This window comes from Ranitomeya variabilis, chromosome 1 (assembly GCF_051348905.1).
Source record: "Ranitomeya variabilis isolate aRanVar5 chromosome 1, aRanVar5.hap1, whole genome shotgun sequence".
Taxonomy (NCBI): domain Eukaryota; kingdom Metazoa; phylum Chordata; class Amphibia; order Anura; family Dendrobatidae; genus Ranitomeya; species Ranitomeya variabilis.
The window spans coordinates 514823678-514841741 of NC_135232.1; the positions used below are offsets into that span (position 1 = coordinate 514823678).

General features: G+C 40.3%; 1 protein-coding gene across 10 annotated transcripts in view; it reads left to right on the forward strand.

Annotated features, from left to right (window-relative positions):
* PTPRS (protein tyrosine phosphatase receptor type S) overlaps positions 1-18064 on the forward strand; it is a 721726-nt gene that overhangs the window by 340294 nt on the left and 363368 nt on the right. Inside the window, exon 6 of one of the 10 annotated variants that reach the window (XM_077253581.1) lies at positions 15547-15555. The exons of the other annotated variants lie outside the window; for them this stretch is intronic. Within the exon in view, the coding sequence (XP_077109696.1) occupies positions 15547-15555 (9 nt within the window). The remainder of the gene's footprint in view (positions 1-15546; positions 15556-18064) is intronic. 10 annotated transcript variants of the gene reach the window in all.

Genomic DNA, 18064 nt, shown 5'->3' on the forward strand with positions numbered 1-18064 from the left:
GCTCTGCCTGGGGCCACTGTGCTCTGCCTGGGGCCCCATATGCTGCCTGGGGCCCCTGTGCTCTGCCTGGGTGTAGGACACTGGTGACGTCACTTATCTCCGGACATTAGCTCCGGACATTAGCTCCGGACAATAGCTCCGGACAAAGCCACGGAAGTTGGCACAAATTGCAGGAAGTAGTATTCTAGGCAATTATATAATATATATATATATATATATGTATATATATATATATATATATATATATATATATATATATATATATATATATACACTCACTGGCCACTTTATTAGGTACACCTGTCCAACTTCTTGTTAACACTTAATTTCTAATCAGCCAATCACATGGCGGCAACTCAGTGCATTTAGGCATGTAGACATGGTCAAGACAATCTCCTGCAGTTCAAACTGAGCATCAGTATGGGGAAGAAAGGTGATTTGAGTGCCTTTGAACGTGGCATGGTTGTTGGTGCCAGAAGGGCTGGTCTGAGTATTTCAGAAACTGCTGATCTACTGGGATTTTCATGCACAACCATCTCTAGGGTTTACAGAGAATGGTCCGAAAAAGAAAAAAAATCCAGTGAGCGGCAGTTCTGTGGGCGGAAATGCCTTGTTGATGCCAGAGGTCAGAGGAGAATGGGCAGACTGGTTCGAGCTGATAGAAAGGCAACAGTGACTCAAATCGCCACCCGTTACAACCAAGGTAGGCCTAAGAGCATCTCTGAACGCACAGTGCGTCCAACTTTGAGGCAGATGGGCTACAGCAGCAGAAGACCACACCGGGTACCACTCCTTTCAGCTAAGAACAGGAAACTGAGGCTACAATTTGTACAAGCTCATCGAAATTGGACAGTAGAAGATTGGAAAAACGTTGCTTGGTCTGATGAGTCTCGATTTCTGCTGCGACATTCGGATGGTAGGGTCAGAATTTGGCGTAAACAACATGAAAGCATGGATCCATCCTGCCTTGTATGGAGCATCTTTGGGATGTGCAGCCGACAAATCTGCGGCAACTGTGTGATGCCATCATGTCAATATGGACCAAAATCTCTGAGGAATGCTTCCAGCACCTTGTTGAATCTATGCCACGAAGAATTGAGGCAGTTCTGAAGGCAAAAGGGGGTCCAACCCGTTACTAGCATGGTGTACCTAATAAAGTGGCCGGTGAGTGTATATATATATAGTTGTGCTCAAAGAATGATAGCACCAAAACTTTTTCTCCACTCATGGTTAGTGGTTGGGTGAAGCCATTTATTGTCAAACTATTGTGTTTTCTCTTTTTAAATCATAATGACAACCCAAAACATCCAAATGACCCTGATCAAAAGTTCACATACCCCATTTCTTAATACCGTGTATTGCCCCCTCTAACATTAATGAGAGCTTGAAGTATTTTGTGGTGGTTGTGGATGAGGTTCTTTATTTTCTCAGATGGTAAAGCTGCCCACTCTTCTTGGCAAAAAGCCTCCAGTTCCTGTAAATTCCTGGGCTGTCTAGCATGAACTGTGTGCTTGAGATCTCCCCAGAGTGGCTCAAGGATATTGAGGTCAGGAGACTGAGATGGCCACTCCAGAACCTTCACTTTGTTCTGCTATAGCCAACGACAGGTCGACTTGACCTTGTGTTTTGGATCATTGTCATATTGGATCCAAGTACGATCCATGTGCAGCTTTCGGGCTCATGATTGCAAATTTGCCTCCAGTATTTGCTGATAACGTGCTGCATTCAACTTTCCTTCAACTTTGACCAAGTTTCCTGTGCCTTTGTAGCTCATACATCCCCAAAACTTCAGCGATCCACCTCGGTGCTTTCCAGTAGGAATGGTGTTCCTTTCATCATAGGCCTTGTTGACCTCTCTCCAAATGTAACATTTTATGGTTGTGGCCAAATAGTTCGTTTTTGGTCTTATCACTCCAAATTACCTTTTTCCAGATGTTTTGAGGCTTATCTCTGTGCTGTTTTGCGTTTCGTAGGCGAGATACTTTGTGGCATTTGTGCAGTAATGGCTTTCTTCTGGCGACTCGACCATGCAGCCCATTTTTCTTCAAGTGCCTCCTTATTGTGCATCTTGAAACAGCCACACCGCTTGTTTTCAGAGTCCAGTATTTCAGCTGATGTTATTTGTGGGTTTTTCTTTGCATCCTGAACAATTTTCCTGGCAGTTGTGGATGACATTTTTGCTGGTCTACCTGACCGTGGTTTTGTTTTTACAGAGCCCCTGATTTTCCATTTGTTAATCACAGATTGAACGCTGATTACTGGCATTATCAATTCCTTGGATATCTTTTTGTATCCCTTGTATCCTGTTTTATACAGTTTAACCACCCTTTCCTGTAGATCTGTTGACAATTCTTTTGCTTTCCTCATGACTCACAATCCAGAAACATCAGTGGCTGGATGAAAGATGTCTGTCTGGATCCCGGAAACTCACTCAGCTTTTATGCATACACAATGATTACAAGCAAACAGGTCACAGGTGAGGATGTTACCTTTAGTAGCCATTCAAACACATTTGTGTCAACTTCTGTGCATATCAGGCCCAAATCCCCAGGGTATGTGAACTTTTGATCAGGGTCATTTGAATGTTTTGGGTTGTCATTATGATTTAAAAAGAGAAAACACAGTAGTTTGACAATAAATGGCTTCACCCAATCAATAACCATGAGTGGAGAAAAAGTTTTGGTGTTATCATTCATATCCTCTGAAAAAAGCTCAAAAAAGCAAACATTCTACCAGGGTATCTAAACTTTTGATCACAAATGTGTATACACTGCTCAAAAAAATAAAGGGAACACTTAAACAACAGAATATAACTCCAAGTAGATCAAACTTCTGTGAAATCAAACTGTCCACTTAGGAAGCAACACTGTTTGACAATCAATTTCACATGCTGTTGTGCAAATGGAATAGACAACAGATGGAAATTATTGGCAATTAGCAAGACACACTCAATAGTGTGGTGGGGAAAGTGTCCTGGAAAGTGGATTGGTCATCGTGGGCCAGTTGAATGGCCACCAAGGTCTCCCGATCTGACCCCATAGACTTTTATCTTTGGGGTCAACTGAAGGCAATTGTCTATGCTGTGAAGATACAAGATGTGCAGCATCTGAAACAACTGATACTGGAAGCCTGTGCTATCATTTCTTCTGCGGTGTTGCTATTAGTGTGTCAAAACCAAGCACACCATTGTTTTTCTTGTGAAATTCTCAATAAGCTTGATGTGTCACATGACCCTCTTCCCATTGAAAAAAATAAAGTTGGATCCAAAATGGCCAACTTCAAAATGGGCGCCATGGTCACAACCCATCTTGAGAAGTTTTCCCCCTCACATATACTAATGTGCCACAAACAGGAAGTTGATATTACCAAACATTCCCATTTTATTTAGGTGTATCCATTTAAATGGCCACCCTGTATTATACAGATGCTTCTCACAAAATTAGAATATCATCAAAAACTTAATTTATTTCAGTTCTTCAATACAAAAAGAGAAACTGATATATTATTTAGTCATTACAGAGTGATCTATTTCAAGTGTTTATTTCTGTTAATGTTGATGATTATGGCTTACAGCCAATGAAAACACAAAAGTAATTATCTCATTAAATTAGAATAATTAACAAAAAAACACCTGCAAAGGCTTCCTAAGCATATTCAAAAGGTCTCTTAGTCATCTTCAATAGGCTCCACAATCATGGGGAAGACTGCTCACTTGACAGATGTCCAGAATGCAGTCAATGACACACACCATGAGGGCAAGCCACAAAAGGTAATTGCTAAAGAAACTGGCTGCTTATAGAGTGCTGTATCCAATCATATTAATGGAAAGTTGTGTAGAAGGAAAAAGTGTGGTAGAAAAAGCTGCACAAGCAACCGGGATAACTACAGCCTTGAAAGGATTAAGAAAAGGTCATTCAAAAATTTGGGGGAGATTCACAAGGAGTGGACTGCTGCTGGAGTCATTGTTTCAAGAGCCACCACACACAGACACATCCAGGACATGGGACAAGTGTTGCATTCCTTGTGTCAAGCCACTCATGACCAATAGACAATGCCAGAAGCGTCTACCTGGGCCGAGAAGAAGAAGAACAGGACTGTTCCTCAGTGGTCCAAGGTGTTGTTTTCAGATGAAAGTAAATTTTGCATTTTATTTGGAAATCAAGGTCCAAGGGTGGAAGAGTGGAGAGCCACACAATCCAAGCTGCTTCAGTTCTAGTGTAAAGTTTCCACAATCAGTGATGGTTTGGGGAGCCATGTCATCTGCTTGTGTAGGTCCAATGTGTTTTATAAAGATCAAAGTCAGCGCAGCCGTCTTCCAGGAAATTTTAGAGTACTTCAAGCTTTTAGGATATGGAAACTTCATTCTCCAGCAGGAATTGGCATCTGTCCACACTTCCAAAAGTACCAATACCTGGATTAAAAACAACAGTATCACTGTGCTTGATTGGCCAGCAAACTCGCCTGACCTTAACCCCATAGAGAATCTATAGGGTATTATCAAGAGGAAGATGAGAGACACCAGACCCAACAATGCAGATGAGCTGAAGGCTACTATCAAAGCAACCTGGGCTTCCCTAACACCTCAGCAGTGCCACAGGCTGATCGCCCCAATGCCACGCCACATTGATGCAGTAATTGATGGTAAAGGATCCCCGACCAAGTACTGAGTGCATTTACTGAACGTACATTTCAGTAGACCAACATTTCGGATTTTAAAATCATTTTTCCAGCTGGTGTTATAAAGTATTCTAATTTACTGAGATAATGACTTTTGGGTTTTCATTGGCTGTAAGCCATAATCATCAACATTAACAGAAATAAACACATGAAATAGATCATTCTGTTTGTAATGACTCTATATAATATATGGGTTTCACTTTTTGTACTGAAGAACTGAACTAAATTAACTTTTTGATGTTATTCTAATTTTGTGAGAAGCACCTCTGTATATATATATTGGTCACTTTTGCATTTTGTCATTCATTGCTCTCACCCCTAGAGGTACTGTAGAGTAGCATGAGGCGGTTTATACAACCCACAGAAGTTGCTCAGGTAGTGTATCTCATCCAGGAAAGCACATCCAATGCTAGCTGCGGCAAGAAGTGTATCTGTGTCTATCAGCACAGTGCAGGAGTGTCAAACTGCATTCCTCGAGGGCCTCAAACCATGTGTGTTTTCAAGATTTCCTTCTCATTGCACAAGGTGCTGGAATCATTCTGTGCAGTTGATTAAATGATCACCTGTGCAATACAAGGAAATCTTGAAAACATGACCTGTTTGCAGCCCTTGAGGAATGCAGTTTGACACCCCTGGTCCAGAGCATGGAACAGATACCGGTAGACAGGCCAGGACACCAGGAGACGTGGAGGGGGCCCTAGGAGGTAAACATCCCTACAGCTGGACCGCTACCTCCTCCTTTGTGCAAAGAGGAGCAGTCCCAAAGCCATGCAAAATGACTTTCAGCAGACCGCTAGCATCCATGTGTCTGCTCAAACTGTCAGAAGTAGACTCCATGAGGGTGGTCTGATGGCCCAACATCCACAAGTGGGTGTTGTGCTTACAGCCCAACACCGTGCAAGGCAATAGGCATTTGCCAGAAAACACCAAGATTGACAGATTCGACATTGGCACCATGTGCTCTTCACGGATGAGAGCAGGTTTACATTGAGCACATGTGACAGACATGACAGAGTCTGGAAACATCGTCAAGAACGTTCTCCTGCGTACAACATCCTCCAGCATGACCGGTTTGACAGTGGGTCAGTAATGGTGTGGGGAGGCATTTCTTTGGAGGGCAGCACAGCCCTCCATGTGCTCGCCAGAGGTAGCCTGACTGCCATTGAGTACTAGGATGAGATCCTCAGACCTATTGTGAGACCATATGCAAGTGCAGTGGGTCCTGGGTTCCTTCTGATGCTTGACAATTCTACGCCTCATGTGACTGATGTGTGGCAGCAGTTCCTACATGTTGAAGGCATTAATGCTATGGACTGGCCTGGCCGTTCCACAGATCTGAATCCAATTTAGCACATCTGGGACATCATGTTCATCCACCAATGCCATTTTGCACTTCAGACTGTCCAGGAGTTGACTGATGCTATGTAATGAATAAAGATTTTGCAAGTGGAATATTTCTTTTATTGATATCTAGGATGGGGTATTTTAGTGTTCCCTTTATTTTTTTTTGAGCAGTGTATATTTCTATTTATGAAGAGATCAAAGGATTGGTTACATGGAAGAAACACTTGCTACTGTGATAAAACAGGCAGGCAGGGAAATGTGTTACCTTACAGATAGAGGCAGCTTTGAGTCCCTTCTATGTCCTCAGTATATTTTGTTATGTTTCCGTCCCTAAAAATGAACTATGGTATGTACACCATCCATGAAATGGAACAGTTCTGCATTGTTGGACACAGCAAATGAGGAAGTACAAAGCAAGGACACATTTTTAAGATTATTTCAGCACAGGAACATTTTTTCAACACATCCAATTTATCATTCAGATCTATTAATTAAAATGTATACTGTTTGTAAGACAACCCCTTAAATTTTTTTCTGTCCACCTACAGTAGCCTGATTGACAGCTCTTGATGTCCCTGCTCCCTGCTCAGATATCGCACTGCTCATTACAATCTGCAGCTCTTTCTCAGGCGAGATGGGCGGCAACTGAATACACTTGGACTAATGAGCTCTTTTTTTCAATAGCTAGAATCATAAATCATTCAACTTAATATCTGTATTATCCATCCTTTCCTAAATGAATAATTAAAGTGAATACTCCGTTCTCAGATTCGCTTTAAGATGTCAGTACATTGTATCTCTTTACCTAATACTGCAGACTGTGTCTGCTTGCAATATTTGTTTCTGGAGAGAGGATTCACATATTATCCTATTAAAGAAAATCGACAGGTTTTTGCCACCTAATCTGAGCGCATGATGATGAAGCGACAGAGACCCTGATTCCAGCGGTGTGTCACTTACTTAGCTGCTTGCTGTAGTTTTGATAACATTTTTCACTTTATCAGCTGTAGATTATCACTAGTGGACTAGTAACCCTGCTGTCATGTAGTCCTCCATGTTCATGAGCTCTTCACATCCCTACCCCTACTATAGATTGACAGCTTTCTGCCTATGCACAGTGTACACAGAAAGCTGCCAATCAGTGGTGTGGGCAGGGTTATACAGATCTCAGCATTCAAAGAACAACTAGGTCTGCAGTAGATAAATCAGTGATTTTATCAAAACTACTGCAAGTAGCCCAGCAAGTGACACATCACTGGAATCAGGCTATCTGCCCCTACATTATGCTGCTCTCAAAGCTGGTGACAGATTCCCTTTAAAGGGACACATGTTATAGTTAGAATGAAGATGGCTGTGATTATAACCTTTTATAAATCCCTTGCCTTTACGTGCTTGTGAATTCCGAGATGTTATTTCTTGTCAATACATAATAATTAACTTCCTTTGTATCATGCTAAATTCACACAAGCGTATAAAATATCGTCCGAGTTTTATCTAGAAATTTTGGCAATTTTTTTCTCATTTGTTATCCATGTGCAATCCGTTTTTACACAGCACCAGTCAATAAATTATAAAAGACTAAATACAGTTTCCTGTGTTAGAGAATTGCAATGTATCTCAATGAATTTATAGAAATTTGATGCTACAAAATTGGTCCATTTGGCATACGATTTTGTTTTTACGCACCCTAATCTGACACATGGAAGAAATTAGTGCTTGCTGCTTTTTTTTCATATTGATAATGTAAAAAAGAAGTCCCTATATATAACAACAAATATGGCACTTCAAACAATATACTAACACAAATCGACTTACTAAACCAGTAGTCCAAAGAAGGGAACCGTAGTATAAAACATACAAGTTTATATTAGAAATCTAAAAATGTACATGACAAAAAATAAAAAGAAACAAAAAATGTCCAGTGGGGAGGCCCTTGAAATGGCGTTAATGGCTATATAAATACAAGATAGTAAATATGAAGCTCTAAGACATCAGACATAACACATAAAAAAGTAAGTAAGGACGCCCCCGTAAGAAGCTAAGGGTGAAATGTGCGTTGGGGTGAGGGGGAGTCTCGTGCACGGTCTTGGCTCTGACTCTGGCTGCGGTCGCTGTCTTGCGGTATTACAGGTATAAGGTTTACATTCATACTTACTTTTTATGTGCTCTTCTTACTGTGGATTACTTGTGATCATCACGGGAAGGTCTATTTTCATTTTGTATATACAGTGCCTTGCGAAAGTATTCGGCCCCCTGGAACTTTTCAACCTTTTCCCACATATCATGCTTCAAACATAAAGATACCAAATGTACATTTTTGGTGAAGAATCAACAGCAAGTGGAACACAATTGTGAAGTTGAACAAAATGTATTGGTTATTTTAAATTTTTGTGGAAATTCAAAAACTGAAAAGTGGGGCTGCACGCATATTATTCGGCCCCTTTAACTTAATACTTTGTTGCACCACCTTTTGCTGCGATTACAGCTGCAAGTCGCTTGGGGTATGTCTCTATCAGTTTTGTACATCGAGAGTCTGAAATTCTTGCCCATTCTTCCTTGGCAAACAGCTCAAGCTCAGTGAGGTTTGATGGAGATCGTTTGTAAACAGCAGTTTTCAGCTCTTTCCACAGATTCTCGATTGGATTGAGGTCTGGACTTTGACTTGGCCATTCTAACACCTGGATATGTTTATTTGTGAACCATTCCACTGTAGATTTTGCTTTATGTTTGGGATCATTGTCTTGTTGGAAGACAAATCTCCGTCCCAGTCTCAGGTCTTTTGCAGACACCAACAGGTTTTCTTCAAGAATGGTCCTGTATTTGGCTCTATCCATCTTCTCATCAATTTTAACCATCTTCCCTGTCCCTGCTGAAGGAAATCAGGCCCAAACCATAATGCTGCCACCACCATATTTGACAGTGGGGATAGCGTATTCAGGGTGATGAGCTGTGTTGCCTTTACACCAAACATATCGTTTGGCATTGTTGCCAAAAAGTTAGATTTTGGTTTCATCTGACCAGGGCACCTTCTTCCACTTGTTTGGTGTGTCTCCCAGGTGGCTTGTTGCAAACTTTAAACAACACTTTTTATGGCTATCTTTGACATTTGGCTTTCTTCTTGCCACTCTTCCATAAAGGCCAGATTTGTGCAGTGTACGACTGATTGTTGTCCTATGGACAGACTGTCCCACCTCAGCTGTAGATCTCTGCAGTTCATCCAGTGATCATGGGCCTCTTGGCTGCATCTCTGATGAGTCTTCTCCTTGTTTGAGATGAAAGGTTAGAGGGACGGCCGGGTCTTGGTAGATTTGCAGTGGTATGATACTCCTTCCATTTCAATATGATCGCTTGCACAGTGCTCCTTGGGATGTTTAAAGTTTTGGAAATCATTTTGTATCCAAATCCGGCTTTAAACTTCTCCACAACAGTATCACGGACCTGCCTGTTGTGTTCCTTGGTCTTCATGATGCTCTCTGTGCTTCAAACAGAACCCTGAGACTATCACAGAGCAGGTGCATTTATACGGAGACTTGATTACACACAGGTGGATTATATTTATCATCATTAGGCATTTAGGACAACATTGGATCATTCAGAGATCCACAATGAACTTCTGGAGTGAGTTTGCTGCACTGAAAGTAAAGGGACCCAATAATATTGCACGCCCCACTTTTCAGTTTCTGAATTTCCACAAAAATTTAAAATAACAAATACATTTCATTCAACTTCACAATTGTGTTCCACTTGTTGTTGATTCTTCACCAAAAATTTACATTTGGTATCTTTATGTTTGAAGCATGATATGTGGGAAAAGGTTGAAAAGTTCCAGGGGGCCGAATACGTTCGCAAGGCACTGTATATGTTACCTTTGGTGCGTCCCTTACAAGATACTGTATATGTACATACTGGGACAGTATGATGTTTGCTTGCAGTGATCTGTGCTAGTGTCCGGTCAGTTCCAGGTTGTTTTGTTTGAGAATGGATTAATATTCACTACACATTGGGAATTATTTATCTGATGTCTTGGAGCTGTATATTTACTATCTTTTGATTTATATAGCCATTAACGCCATTTCAAGGGCCCCCCTACAGGACATTTTTTGTTTCTTTTTTATTTTTTGTCATGTACATTTTAAGATTTCTAATATAAACTTGTATGCTTTATACTATGGTTCGCACCTTTGGACTACTGGTTTAGTAAGTCTATTTGTGTCAGTATTTTTTTCATGTGAAAGAAATAGCTCATCTGCATTGCCTCTATTGAATAACACTTGTCTTAGTGCTATCCTTGTGCTGTCTGTTTTTTCATGTACAGCACTCAGTTCGGAAATATGGTCATGTGAACTGTGTCTTAAGCTACGTTCCATGGCACTATTTTGTCATATGTCACTAGTATGTCATATCAGTATTTGTAAGCCAAGACCAGTGAGGTGTCAACACTGCAGAATTTGTGCCCATGTTTCTGTTATACTTCTTATCTGATTCTTTCATTCCTGACTTAAGGTACCTTCACACTAAGCGACTTTGCAGCAAGAACGACGACGATCCGTGATGTTGCAGCGTCCTGGATAGCGATCTCGTTGTGTTTAACACGCAGCAGCGATCTGGATCCCGCTGTGATATCGCTGGTCGGAGCTAGAAGTCCAGAACTTTATTTCGTTGCTGATCACCTGCTGTCATCGCTGGATCGGCGTGTGTGACGCCGATCCAGCGATGTGTTCACTTGTAACCAGGGTAAATATCGGGTTACTAAACGCAGGGCCGCGCTTAGTAACCTGATATTTACCCTCGTTACCATTGTAAAAGTAAAAAAAAAAACAGTACATACTCACATTCTGATGTCTGTCACGTCCCCCGGCGTCCACAGGGTTACGCGCTGCTGCTCAGAGCTTCCTGCACTGACTGTGTCAGTCAGTGACGTCACCGCTGTGCTCTGCTTTACTGCCGGCGCTGACACAGTCAGTGCAGGAAGCTCTGAGCAGCAGCGCGTAACCCAGTGGACGCCGGGGGACGTGACAGACATCAGAATGTGAGTATGTACTGTTTTTTTTTTTTTTACTTTTACAATGGTAACCAGGGTAAATATCGGGTTACTAAGCGCGGCCCTGCGCTTAGTAACCCGATGTTTACCCTGGTTACCCGGGTGCTGCAGGGGGACTTCGGCATCGTTGAAGACAGTTTCAACGATGCCAAAGTCGTTCCCCTGATCGTTGGTCGCTGGAGGGAGCTGTCTGTGTGACAGCTCCCCAGTGACCACACAACGACTTACCAACGATCACGGCCAGGTTGTATCGCTGGTCGTGATCGTTGGTAAGTCGTTTAGTGTAACGGTACCTTTACAGATAGAGGTGTACGATACTCACCAAATGCTGAATGTGTGAACATGGCCATAGAGATAGGAAAAACTGCATGATCAGGGTAACTCAGCCTTTGAGCTAGAGCTAAGAAGAAAGTTCTGGAAATCAGAATTTTGTTTTTAAAAGCTTCTTACTACACAGCTTGTGAGGCTAACTAGCGATCATCGTATAGGTGTGTTATCTATTCTATGCTTCCCCCAAGTAGGACAGCATGTGAATCCTGATAGGTCTACTTCAGATGATGCTAGCATTCTGTCATGCCCTTTGTATTATGGAAAATCTATCCATATCATTTTAAATGCTGTTTTTATTGTTAACCTGATTTTATTAATTTTCTTATTGTGTAGTTTTTGCAGCTTTAGCTACTTACCATATCTGTTTTTCTGGTTCACTTTTTTTAGGTTTTATTTTTTCCCCTTAATTTATATTTTCTCTCAAAGTGTTGCCAGTATATGTGGGACCTATACATATGCAATGTTTACACATATTTGTGCAGGTGCAGTGCCATCTGTAATACGGTATATGGTTTAAAACACAAAAATGTTACACTAAGTGTTTATAATGAATAGAATCTAATGCCAAAATTGTGTACAAGTAAGGTGGCATAAAAATCATTAAATCATTGGATGGGATTAAATAAAATGTTCCTGTGCTGAGCTAATCTCATAAATGTGTTCCTGATGCATCCTGTGTAATGGCCGTGTTTTATCATACAGGGACATGGTCTGATCATACCACAGCTCCTGGGCAGGGAGGAAGAATGTTTTCTGTGAGGTAAAATATTACCCTTCCCGCATTATCACAGGGGAGAGTATTTCTGTTACGTCAATAGTCACTTGTGATTGTCAAAAATCAAACTGAGCTCATATCTAACTAACATTATTAACTAACATTATTTATGATGATCTGAAAGGGCTGGAGACTCGGCATTAACACTCGCTTCTGTGACAAAACAGGATAAGTTTTACCTCACCGAAAGCAGCAGTTGTAATGCCATGCTGTGTCATCTGTATAATCATTTATTCTTCCTCCCCTGCCCGGGAGATGTGCTATGATAAGACCATGTTCCTGCAGACACAGCAGTTACACAGTACATAGCAGGGGCACATTTATAAGATTATGTCAGCACAGGAACATTTCATTTAGACACATCCAATTGTGGAACTTATTATTATTACAAGATCTATTAATTAAAATGTACTTTGTAGGAAAACCTTTTCAAGCTTATTAAATTTTCACTAGAAGTTTACTCAGAGCGACTTAAAATGTAGTATGGTTTGTTAATATAGTTGCAAAAATTCCAAAATATGGCTTTCATTTAGAAATTTGTGATTGAATAATATATGTAGGAATGGGGACATCATGTGCGCAAACTTTGCCATCTAAAAGTATTTAGATTAGATGTATGGAACTTGGCGAGTTAATTTTATGGATGGCAAATGCTGTAGCGTTTCTAGAGAGAAATGAAGTGGTGACTGCTGTATGACGAGCTATTGAAAAGCTGAGGTAGATGACGAGAAGCGACCCCTTGTCCAGAAGCTGCTAGCATTTTTACTTTGTACGCCTAAAAAAGGACATGGGTTTAATAAAGCTATGAAGAAATACAATTATATACTGCATTACATGTATCACTAAGGATAATTTCTTATATTGCGATATAATAGGAGGAAGTGGTGTTCTAGGCATATCAATCTGAATAGAAGTGAAATCAATGTGTACAGGCTTACCTGATGGCCAATGTTACAGTACATTTTCTCCCATTACTGGTGTCGGTGCTACATGCAGATATTCCGATCCGGAAACCCAAGACTTTCTACTTATTTTTACACACACAGCATAAGAAAAGTAAGATTATACCTTCATTTCACAGAACCAGAAAAAGTCAAAGGCTTTTTTTAAGATGATATACAGTAATTTTCCTGACTTGTGTAAATGGTTATAATCTAGGTTCAGAGCTGGACTCTCCCCTAGGCCTATAGGTAGTGTTTAACAGTTCATACAATACCTACATAATATGTCCGACAACAAGCAGCAGATAAACTTCCTCTGAAGCTGACATTGAAACGGAGGCAATACCCGAGACATTTCTGTGCATGCCAATAATACACTGATTTATGTTTGCAATGCCACTTACTGGCCTGTGTGTTCGTGCAATGCCAGTTACCACCTACAGTATCCATTCCTTCCCGGTGCTACCAGAGCAGGTGGTAGGCCCGCAGGAAAGGCTCTGTAACGATGGCACCGGCTTACAGGGACAATCTAACAGCAGCTGGGACGATCAGTTGCTACAGAATATCCTGTATGGTAGCCTCCTCCTGACTGCACGTACTGACAGATCCAATTGTGTCTTTGCTGTTTGACTATGTGCTGGTGGCATACAGCATGGTTTCTTTAATCTTGCATCAAGTATCCTCCTTTTCATCTTGCACCTCTTTAATATTCAATATTGGGGGGTAAAATAAAAAATGTTTAGCTATCATCTAAATGTTACATACCCCAGAGATTAGCATAATGTACCCAACTGTGTAACATTTGGCTATGAAGTACCAGGACCAATTAACAGGGCTGTAAAGATTCAATTATACTATGTGCAGTGCTAATGACTGCCAATCAGTAACATGCATGCCGTTTGGCGGCCAACTAATAACGTTCTTACACAGGCCAACCTGTCTTCAGATGAACAAGGAACAATCGGTAATAGATTGCCAATGTTGCCAGCAATGTGCTGCTAAAACGATGATCTTTTGTGCCATGCAAATTATCTTTTTACTGGGCATTTTGCTAGTTCGTGGGATGATTGTCAACCTGTTTAAACTGCATAATTTTCATAAAATAATAGTTCCTAGGAATCCTTTTTCACAATTATCGTACCGTGTAAATGGATCTTTACTTTGTCCGTTTTCTGTTTAATACTATTGTGCAAAAACCAACAGTCTGTATTGTTGCACTGGGCATTACCTAACATGAAAGGTTACAGGCCATAATCACTGTATCCATGCTGGTGCTATATAAATAAAGATTATTATTATTATTATTACCTATAATCTGCCGCTGTAGTGTCTGGTGCTTCAGAAATCATTACTTTTTGTCTTGACTCTGCAAATAAAGCATAACTGGCCCTACTGTCTCATAATGTCCTAGCTGCTTAGTCTCCCAGTGTATCCCCCACAATGGAAGTATATAATCCTATCTGTGGTGATGTTGTTGTCTCTCTTTCGGTGACCTCCATTCCTCCACTTGTGGTAGCCACTCTTTGCTTCCAGTTCCAGTTTCTCCTTTCTTCTTCCCTTAGCCTCTCAGTCATTGCCCTCTTTTGCTGTGTTGTAGAATACTTTCTGCCTCCACATGACCTTGTGTGCCCTGAAACATACCCTCTGCTTGACCACCTAGCACAGTGCTGTATTATTCCTCTTCACCTGATGCTTATCTACTACTAGCCCTCAGCACATTCTCTACAAAGCTCCATTGTGAATTCCCGCATGCCAGATTAATGGAATCTTACTGTGTACATCTCTTGATAGATCTATTTTCTATACAGACCTTTTTTCTTCTTGGTTGACATTCATTTGGAGAGATGATAGCGCTCGTTCCATTGATATTTGTGATGATGAGAAAATAAAGAAGTTCGCAAACTCTGTACACATTCAACACCTTTACTAATTATGCTTTCACATTTTTGTGGGTCCACATGTGGTGACCAGGGGGCTGTAGTCTGATTCCTGGGCCAAACTGCAGACCGCGTACCACGAATGGCCGCAGATCTGTGGCAAGTACAGGACAGGCACAGGGTTTTTGTTTATTACTTGTACTTAGCTCCAAACCGCTTTCATGTCCTGGGCATTTTTGGCACACATCTCTGAGTTTTTAGATCCATGCCTTTAACCCTAGGTCAGTTCACTATTTATGATCCTTCTAGCGTTGACAAGTTTCAGCCACTAGATATTTAATTTTAATACTTTTTGTGTTTTGTGAGATCTATGTGATAACATAAATGGAGCATCATAAAATAACGGATTGCTTTATGTAATGTAAATCTAAACTTAATCTGAGCTTTTACAGACTACAATGTATTTAATCAAATGGCTTTGACATTACGTTTGATGTGTTTTAATACAGTAACAAATGGTTAACTTTTTTTTCCTTTCTTTTGTTTCACTCTTTTTAACAGAGACTTTTGGTAAGTTGGTAAATAAACCAAAGACCCAATGAAAGCCAATCTGCCCTGAACTAATTCTAACAAGCTTTGACAACGCATGCTTTGCCTATAATACTAACATCCTAAATGGCTGCACTACAAAAGCACAAAATCCCTTCTAACATAATAATACTTAATACATGTGTTAATCTATTCCTTCCCTTATTAACTTGCAAATTGCCCATTAACTAGATCCTGTAGAAATATTTACCACATATTGGTGAAATTTCTTCCACTTGTTTTGGATGGGAGATTTCAGAATTATGTAGTATGATTTTCCTTTGCTTTTTAACCCCTTTAGTTTCTCCCAGTTTAAAAGCAATATATTGTCAGGAAATTACCCTTTGTTTAAATCAGGTTTTTATGTTTACGTGTTTTATTTTTTTAGATTTTTGACAATTTTTATAACAATCTTTTCTTAAAATAAAACTTTAAATCTTGCAAGTTTCGCACTGGCCACAGGGGCTTTTTTAGACCCCCACTTCCAGTTCTTTTCAGCAGGCTCCTTATCAGGCAGGATTCCAATACAGGTAATACCTGTATATAATATAATATACTCTGCTGATAACACAGGATTCACCCATGTGGTTGACATTGGTTCATTGTTGGTAATGCACTTGTGGAGTTCTTAAAAAAACAAAAAAAAAAACAAAACAGGGAGTTAGAGACCAAAAAAAACTGGAAGGCCAGTGTGGAAATTGCAAAAGAATATATTTTTATTTTTGATAAAGATTGTGATATAGAAAAAAAAACATTGTGAAAAATAAAAAAAATACATTTAACATAAAAACCTGATTTAAACAGTAGTTTATTGTCTGATGACACTTTCCCTTTAAAACAAGTTTTTGTCTACAGGTTTAGAACTGTACTTTTTGCAGCATTTATACTATTAGTGTACTGGATACATATATACCAAGAACTTTCTAACTTAATTTTAAGATCAATGACATATGATGACACACATCATCAGGTATACATACATTTTGTCATGATTCTATAAAACTCTTTGTACCTCAAGATCCAAAGGGATAATAGAGCAAAGGGCTCATATAATAATGTGCTTGTGACTTTTCACTAATAGTTCTTTAGGAAGAATACACTGCACTCATGAGCCTGACATATTCACAAGTAGAAATTATGCGACGTGGTCGTTGTTCATTGAGAAGCAGTATGCGCTTGTACGCAGCAGTTGCCGTCACTGACAGAGGCTGGGGGAATTCACAGCATTAGGAAAGACCAACAACTCTCACAAATGTTTCAGAATATTTCTGCATCTCCTTTTCTTATTTTATTCTTTTTTTGTAGCAATATAGCGCTTTACTATACTACTATTACAGTACTCCAGTGTACAGAAAACTTTCTTTAGATAGTCACTACTAAGTATAGCTGTCACAAGTAATTTTTATTCTAAGGAGTATCTAATTATATGTAAATAAAGCTGATCCTTGGTATACTAGGCTAGTTATATGTCTACTTTGGGGGCTCTTCATTTTTTATTAAACAAATAGCGCATCATGTTGCACTTTTGTTTTCAGGCAAAATGATGGTAACTGTTGAGTGATGGATCCATCCCTAACATGAATTCTCAACGTAATATTCAAAATGCTGATGTGAACCTAGCCTTAGTTTTGACCCCCCAAAAATACAGGTAAAAGATAAAGTGTAAGCCGACCCTAGTAATAGTGATTAGCTCACAGAGGACTGCCTAGACTGTCTGCAAATAGTTGCGCATTGTGAATTAATTAAACAACACATCATATTAAAAAGTGGGATAATATTGTTTTGTATAAGATTTATTGGGTTGTCTCATCACTGGTCAATTGGGAAATTGTAGCGTTATATTGAAACCATTTAGATGGACATCCATGTGGTACATAGACCACGTGGCTAAGCATAAGACACTCCACCTTCCTTGCTCATAAGGGTTCACTCTAAGCGGTGGGACCTCTTCTATGACATCTACATGCCCTACTAAGACACATGCATAGAAGTTATAATGATAGAACAAAAGCTTTAACCCTTTTCTGACGTTGGGCGTAATAGTACGCCCAAGTTAACTCTACCCGTTTGGTGCGGGCTCGGGCGCTGAGCATGTGAGCATACACCTTTCCAGGAACATGACAGCTGATCTATACAGCTGACATGTGCCCACAACAGCCTCGGGTGGAATCGCGATCCACCCGTGCTGTTAACTAGTTAAATGCCGCTGTCAATCTCTGACAACAGCATTTAACTCTCTCTTACCAGAAGCGCGTCGCTAATCCCGCCCATCAGTGACTCAGTCACATGATCACAAATCATCAATGGGTCAGCATGACAGAGGTCAGCAAACCTCTATGGTTGTCATTGCCAGATTGCTATGAGCTCCGCCTTGTGGTCGACATTCATAGCATGTGAGCATTTCTGCTTCAGACAGGTGATCTGATCATCGCCTGGGTGTAGCAGAGGCAATCTAAGTATTGGAGCTTCTAGTCTTCCATGGAGACTATTG